Genomic DNA, 8,193 nt, shown 5'->3' with positions numbered 1-8,193 from the left:
TCTCCTCCTTCTCCTCCTCCTCCTGCTCCTCCCGGGTTCGGGGCCCGGCCGAGGTGGGGAGGGGCCGCCGGCCGCGCTAGCTCCCCGCCCCGCGCCGCTCCCTTCCCGCCCGGCCCCTCCCGGCCGTTCCCGCCGCGCACTCACGCAGCCTCCCGCGGCCCCAAACTTTCCTCCCGGCGCATGGGCGCCCCGCCACCGGGGCCCGACCCCCGCCGCCAGGCCTCGCCCGCCGCGCCATGGCGGCCCGCGCGCCCCCCGCCGCACCTGCGGCCGACGAGCCGGGGGGCCCGGGCGGACCCCCGCGCAGGAAGAAGTCCCGCTCGGGCGCGTCCGGCCTCCGCCGCGCCTTCAGCTGGCTGCGGGGCAAGCGGCGCAAGAAGAAGGCGGCGGCGGCGGCGGCCCTGGGGTCCGAGGGCAGCGAGCCCGCCGCCCCCCGCGCCAAGAAGGCGGAGGACAAGGCCAGGAAGGCCAAGGGGAAAGGCCGAGGTAAGGCGGCAGGCGAGGTGCGGCCCGGGGGCTCCGTTTGCTGGCTGGAGTTGGGGTGACCCCCAACTAGGCATTCGTGCTGGGGGAGTGGGAAACTCTGGGTTCAGGTGACCCTCCTGGGGAGTGGAGAACTCAGGGCTCTCAGCCCGAGCACCCCAATTTTGCGTCGCCCCCCCTAGCACTTATTTGCCGGCTTCAGCTCTGCCCCCTCCTTATTCCTAGGGATCTCCAGGCGGACCCCCCACCCCAGCTGGGGTTAGGGATCCTTGCTTTCAAGCAGGAAGTGCCTGCAATCTGGCTCTAGACGGGGAGGCAACACCCTTTCCCCCCACCCCCACCTTCCAGACTCACCCAGGTTCTGCCCTCTGCTGAGTCAGGGGCCCAGAAACTTGCCTCTCTGACCCGGGGACTAATGGGAAAGGCAAATGGCCTTTCGACTGTGTAGGGGTCGCTTGGGGTGTGGAAGGTCAACTGCACCTTAAAGGTGTTTCCATCAGATAGGTGGGTCTGGGTTTACAGCCCCACAAAGGGGCCTCCCAAAAGGAACGTTAGATTTAGGTTCTTAGGGCACTGTTAGCTCTGCCCACCTCCACCCCTCCACCCCTGCCAACCGCAGACATCTAGCGTGGGGTGGTGAGCTCATTAAGGTGAGCCAAGGCCTCTCCCCATCACAGCATTCTTTCCCCCTTCTGCCCCCCCACTAGTAAACACCTTCTTATTCCCCCTAGTGTTCAAAATGTGCTTGAGCTGGGGGAAACTGAGACCCTAGTTGATGGGGCGATGGAGCAGGCAGTTAAGTACAAGTCAATTCACTGTCTCTGAGCTTCCTTGGGCTGGTTGGAGCAGAAGGATAGCCCTAGGCATGTAAAGGCTGAACCACTCCTGCCTGCTGAAATGACTTTTCTAGGACCACTTGTTTGCTGGCTCTTTCCTCCTTTGCCCCACTTTCCGTTCCCTGCTCTCTTTCCAGTGGGAGGGCAGGAGCCCCTGGGGTGGGAGTCTCTGACTCTTCATTTCTTCTGCTCCTGCTGCTTCGAGGTGAGGACTTGGCGGTGTTTTGGGGCTTGTCCCATCCTGCCCTGCTTTTGACCTTCCAGTACCCTGTAACCACCTCCTGTGGAGAGCTGGAAGGAGCACTCCAGGGGGCAGGAAGAGGGTGACAAGTCTCTTGTGTGATACATCCGGCCTGATCTTCCTTTTGGACACTGGCCCTCATTCCATGGGCCCAGCCACAAATAGACATCAGGGTGCGGGCATGGTGGCCCTGAGAGAGTGCTAGGAAGTATTTCCAGAGCTCTGAAATGTAGTGGGGCTAGAGGCTAGCATAGTCGGGAGGGCATTTGCCTTTCACGTGGCTGTCCTAGGTTTGATCCCTTACATCCCATAGCGTACTCCAAGCCTGCCAGGAATAACTTCTGAGCTTAGAGTTAGGAGCAATTCCTGAGCACTGTGGGTGTATCCCCAAACAAAAGTATGTGTAGCTGTCGCCCCCATAGGGACTCAGCCTGAAGTCATCCCCTATCACGCACCAGGATATGGATCAGAGATGGAGAGAATCAGAGAATTGTGGTTGGACTGTCAGGGATTCTCTGTCCCTGGAGACCAGCCTAGGAAGGGCAGGAAGGTCCCTGCTTTGACATTGGATGTGGGTCCTCAGGTCACTGGCCAGGCCTCCTCCTGCCGTGTGCCCGGAATTGGATAGCACTAGGCTTTTCAAGCAGCAGGCCGGCCTAATGTGCACCCTTGTGTGTGGGCAGCACCTCCCTGGCCCTGGCTGTTGTCTCCTTTGGTTGGAGGTGGTCCCAAGTACGGACCGGAGGAAGTCCTGTTTCCTTTTGCTCCAACCTTCTATTATTCCAATTGTTTCCTTGTCACCTGCCTGGCCCGACTTCTTTTCTGTTTATTAAGAGAAATAAATCTGATCTCTTTAATCTCCCCTAGCACTGCCGGCCAGGAAGGGGAAGGCCAACGAAGACTTAACTCTTTCTGGGGTAATTGTTCAGCAAGGCGATTGGAAGATATGTGTGTGTGTGTGTGTGTGTGGGGGGAATTCCTGGAAGATCAGGGGTCTTGGCTGGAATTGTCTTTCCTGTTCCACTCTGAGACAGACACCCAGAGGTGCTGGGCTGGCTCTCCTTGGATTCCCCTCCAAGAAAGGAAACTTTGCAGGGAATAGATTGAGCACCCCTCTTCCAGAACTTCTGCTTCCCACTGCCCTGCACAGACTCAGAAATGGAAGGAATCTGACATTGCTGAATTCTTCTTTTTTTGTTTTCGTTTTGGGACCATATCTGATCGTACTATGTACGTGTGGTTCTGCACTCAGGGATCACTCCTGGCGGTGCTCAGGGGACCATATGTGGTTCAACCTGGTGATTGAACCCAGGCTGCCTGTGTACAAGGCACTCTTCACTCTGGCTTTCTGGGTTGTTTTTGAATGTGCCAGGAGCTCTGTATAGTGATCTCATTTGAGCCCATTTGCACATGAAATATTAAGGCTCAGGGAGAATAAGGGGTTGAATTACTGAGATTTACGAGTTGGACTCACATCATCTACCTCCACAATTGGTACTTTCTCGGGAATTCTCCCAGGGACATAGAATTTCTCTTACTCATTTTAAGATGGGGAAAAAGAGAAGTGAGGGAACTCAAGAAAGGGAACCACATCAGTTCAAGCCCTGCTCACTTGCTCACAAACCCCTTAACATCTGGTAGGCTGCTCTTGGTGGGCTCACCTGAGCCTTTCAGGGAGGAGAAGAGGTTTTCTTAGGGGTGCCCCTCTGGCTAGATATTGTTTTGGGGAAGTTTGTGATTTTTCTGTCTCCAAGATACGAGGATGAACTAATGATGTTTGTAACTTGAATCTGCAGAGCTCATAGGCCATGTGGAAGGAATTGGGCTCTGAGGTGGACAGGACAACTCAGTGGCCTCCTCTTAGGCCATGTGACCCCGCAGTTTGTTAACTCCTTTTTTTTCTGTGCAACAGGGATAATAAATCCTGACTTTACAGAGTTGTGTCAAAGATCAAGTCAGATAACAGACCTGCAGGGCTTTGTGAACTGTGGAGCATGGTCCAGGCGGTAGCGTGATTCTGCTGATCTGACCCTGGGCATTCTCTTAAGTTTGTCCTGATCCAGGTCTGAAAACAACTCACTTCAGATCCTCCCTGGGTCCCAATGTGGATTATTACTGGGGAGGGATTTGCAGAAGTTGGTCAGTCTTTTTTTTGAAGTTGGTTAGTCTTTTTTTTTTTTTTTTTGGTTTTTGGGCCACACCCGGCATTGCTCAGGGATTACTCCTGGCTGTCTGCTCAGAAATAGCTCCTGGCAGGCACGGGGGACCATATGGGACACCGGGATTTGAACCAACCACCTTTGGTCCTGGATCGGCTGCTTGCAAGGCAAACGCCGCTGTGCTATCTCTCCGGGCCCTGAAGTTGGTTAGTCTTAACTGTCCAATCCTAGGGAAAAGTGAAGAAACAAATAGGAATCCATATTTTCCAGAAAGATCACCTGGACTCTAGACAAGTGTGTGGGGAGGAAGTGCTTCTGGGACAGATGCCAGAACTCAAGCTCACCTGGGAGAAAACCTGGGGTGGGGTGGGGCTTCCTGGACTAGGTGAGCTGAGTGTGGGAGAACAGAGGCTAATGGGAAGGAGAACCCGAGGTTACTGTATGCCAGACCCTGGGGAGGTGTTTCTGTGAATGTTTTCTCTCCTGTCCTCTACCAGGAAGGTGGACTAGGTCTAGATCAATTTTGAAAAGAAATTGATTAAGGTCTGTCAACATTATTCATGTGAAAAACAAGTGTTTTGGTCCATAGTGGAGTATTTGGAGGTCTTTTCTTGTGGTACTTGGGGCAGGGGACGATGAAGTGCCAGGAATTGAACCTGGGCTTTCTGCTGCATGGAAAGCATGCACTTCAGCTCTTTGTTATTTGCTTTACCCAAAAAACTTTTCCTTTTTTTTCTTTTTGATTTTGGGTCACACTTGGTATCGCTCAGGGGTTCCTCCTGGCTCTGCACTCAGAAATCACTCCTGGCAGGCTGAGGGGACCATATGGGATGCTGGCGAGTGAATCTGGGTCCATCCCAAGTTGGTAGCATGCAAGGCAAAGGCCCTACCGCTGTGCTATTACAGCTATTACAGCAGCTTGATACATGGGGTTACTTTTGACTGTGCTTGGGGGACTAGGTGGTGCTGGGGATTGAACTGGGCCTCCTGCATGTAAAGCATGTTGAACTGTCTCTCTGGCCCAAAAAACATTACTTAACTACAGTGTCAGCCCTGGTCAGGGCACTAGAAGCCTCTGGACTATGATAGGCAAGTGATAGTCACAGGGTGGCCGTAAATCAACTACTCAGCATTTGTCTTCAAATAAAAAAAATGTGAAAGGTGGCTGTGTTTCTGAAGCTGGAACATCTAAGGGCCAGCTTTGGGGAAAGGAGGGATGAGGCTAAACATGGAACCTGAAAATTCAGGAGCCGTCCTTGGGGCTGCCCCTGAGGGAGAACACTCCTTGGTGTTGGGGTGGAGAGAGTTAGAGATCAGTTCTGCTACACATCCTGGGGCAAGCCCTACCTCAAAGGAAGGTGGAGGAACGTGGGGGGGGGTTTGTCTTTAATGGACCTTTTTTTTTTTTTTTTTTTGGTTTTTGGGTCACACCTGGCAGTGCTCAGGGGTTATTCCTGGCTCCAGGCTCAGAAATTGCTCCTGGCAGGCACAGGGGACCATATGGGGCGCCGGGATTCGAACCGATGACCTCCTGCATGAAAGGCAAACGCCTTACCTCCATGCTACCTCTCCGGCCCCCTAATGGACCTTTTTTATTTGTTTGTTTTTGGGTCATACCTGGCAGTGCTGTGGGGTTACTCCTGGCTCTATGCTCAGAAATTGTTCCTGGCAGGCTCAGGGGATGATATGGGTTGCTGGGATTCGAACCACCTTCCTTTTGAGTCTAAGGCAAACACCCTATTGCTGTACTATCTCTCTGGACCTTTAATGGTCCTTTGTAGGTCTAGATTCCCAGAGTTTCTGGAAGAGCTGGAGGAATAAGAGCTAGAGTATAGGGTAGTGGGGTAGGGGAACAAGATGGGGAGCCTGAGGCTTGGAGGTCATGGGAAAGAGGGTAAGCAATGGGCACTGTGAATGGTGCCATCTGTCCTGAGAGGATGGGCCTGTGCAGCTCCATAACAAGGTGAGGACTTCAAGGCACTTCACCTCTCTGAGGTCAGGGTGGCCTCTTTGCCCTCTCCATGCTTGGGGCCACTGTGTATACTGGTTCCCTCCCTAAGCTGTACCTCCCTTTCCTTTTAGAGCCTCATCCCTCAAGATCTCACTTCTGTGGCACCACTCAAGCCTGGTGCTGAGATCCAGAATTGGCAGCACATACTTTCAGATTCAGAGCACCTATTTGGAGGGCCTTGGGAAGAGTGTGGCTCCCTTCACAACCCTGTAGGCCAGGGTCCAGATGCGAGAGGACACCTCCTCACTGATTTCACAAATGCTTACTCAGTATTTGACATTAGGTAATAAATAAATAAATAGCTACTATCTACCAGGACATAAATAGCTACTATATCCTGGGGTTGATGGAGAGGTAAGGTCCCTGTCCCAAGGAATCTCACTGTTTAAAAGTGGAAGAATTAGACACTGGGCAAGTAACTAAGAGCCAAGAAGTCTCAAGAGGCTGAGATAGTATAGTGGGTAGGGAGCTTGCCTTGCATGTGACTGGCACCAGTTTGATCCCTGGCACTATATATGGTCCCTTGAATTATATCAGAAGTGCTCCTTGATTATAGAGCCAGGATTAAGCCCTGAGCTCAGCCAACTTTATCCCCAAAACAAAGTCAAGACAAAAGTGGAAACATAATGATCCCTTGGGGAAGGTCAGGGAAGGTTTCCTGAGGGGCAGTGTGCAACTGGGAGGGCTTATTCCTGAGTTCAGTCTGGGGTTCAATAGGCAGTGGGCAGAGATCCGAGGTCAAGAGCTAGGTCAGTTGTCTTTTTCTCTGCCCTTCCTGGCATAGGGTCTGGCACTAAGTGGCTTTGCTAATAGGTGGGTGATCTTCTATGGGCTCCCTAGACCTGAAGTGTCTGGATCCCACACACCCAGAGTTGGGAAGAGTTTGTCTCCCTCCACACCCCTGTGAGACATGGCACAAACAAGTGGGCAGTGAGGCCCAGAGGAGGAAGTGAAATGTTCAAGGTCACCCAGCTGTGTGAAGGGGGATGGGAGCCCCACCTGCCAGGCCACCTTAGCCTGCCTGCTCCTTTGTTCAGACTTCAAGTGGAAAGTCCTGTCGAGGGGTGGCCTCTGCTGGAGGGAGGAGAAGAGCAGAGCCAGAAGCAGGCCAAGGAATCCTCCATCGCAGCCGTTAAATCTGAGAGCCATCAGGGCTCCTTATGGTAGCAAACAAACCATAGTGTCCTTGAGCCCTTTTCTGCCTTCCCCATTCTCCCTTTCTCCTGCTCCAGAAGCAGAGCTGCCCATAAGGTCTGCTTGAGGGGTGCCCAAATCCCGAGTCTGCTAGAATCTAGTCCCTAGAATCTCCTAGTCTGCTGTTCAGAGGCCAGGGAGTCTGACCCCCAGAGCCACCTCAGCTTCCCAGTCCTCACCTGTTGGAGGAAACAAGACAGGAGACAATGGATTGAGGCAGTGTAGATGCCACCTTCACCTTTCATCTGTGGACCCCAGGTCGTGTTCAATATATTAACTGATTTAGGAGAGAAAGTAAGTTGCATCAACCTAGCTGGGATAGGGAATAAAAACTATTTTGGTTTGTTTTTGGGCCATGCCTGGTGGTACTCAGGGTTTAGTCCTGGCTCTGCACTTAGGAATTAATCCAGGTGGTACTCAGGGGATGCCGGGGCTCAAACCCAGGTCTGCTATGTGCAAGGCACCTTACCTACTACACTATCTTTCCAGCCTTCTGAAAACTATTTTGTGGCAGGAAAACTGATGTAATACCTGATTGTGCTACTCCTACACAGTGTTTGGGGACACCATGTCGTGTGGTGGAACACCTGGGGTTCCCTTTTGCAAAATATGTGATCCAGCCTTTTGAGCCATCTCTCTGGTCCATGGGTCAAAACCCTTTATCTTGGAGCCGGAGAGATAGCATGGAGGTAAGCGTTTGCCTTGCATGCAGGATGATGGTGGTTCAAATCCTGGCATTCCATATGGTCCCCCGAGCCTGCCAGGAGTGATTTCTGAGCGTAGAGCCAGGAGGAACCCCAGAGCGCAGCCGGGTGTGACCCAAAACAAAACAAAATCCTTTATCTTGATCTCTATACCCCCATTATTATACTATTACATATGCCACTGTATACTGTGTTTTTATGTTCTCTGCTGGGGACCAAAGGCTGCCAGCTCCACTTATTGGACACCTGAGTCTTGCCTAGCTTGAGGGAGACACAGCTCAACTCATGCAGATTTCTTTCTTGAACATATGTTGTACTGAGGAGCTAACCTAGGGTCTCATATGAAGAGCACTCTATCATCCGCACTCCATCCCCATCACCAGTGAAGGGTTTCAACTTGGAATTAGGGGGCTAAAGAGATAGTACAGGGATTAAAGCACTTGCTTTGCATATGGCGAACCCTCATTCAATCAGAGGCATTGCATATAGTTACCTGAGAACTGCTAGGAATAAGCCCTAGAGCATCACTAGGTGTAACCCAAGAATAATCTTGGAATCCTATGGC

At 52.3% G+C, this 8,193-nt stretch overlaps 1 protein-coding gene across 1 annotated transcript in view; it reads left to right on the top strand.

Moving 5' to 3' along the window:
- The first annotated feature begins 236 nt into the window (after positions 1 to 236).
- Positions 237 to 8,193, top strand: part of KIAA1522 (KIAA1522 ortholog) — a 34,139-nt gene continuing 26,182 nt past the window's right edge. The window contains exon 1 of the mRNA XM_049774644.1: positions 237 to 486. Within this exon, the coding sequence (XP_049630601.1) occupies positions 237 to 486 (250 nt within the window). The remainder of the gene's footprint in view (positions 487 to 8,193) is intronic.

Source organism: Suncus etruscus, chromosome 6 (genome assembly GCF_024139225.1).
Source record: "Suncus etruscus isolate mSunEtr1 chromosome 6, mSunEtr1.pri.cur, whole genome shotgun sequence".
NCBI lineage: Eukaryota > Metazoa > Chordata > Mammalia > Eulipotyphla > Soricidae > Suncus > Suncus etruscus.
The sequence above is the reverse complement of the archived record's forward strand: the minus strand, read 5'-3'. Positions and strand labels throughout refer to the sequence as shown.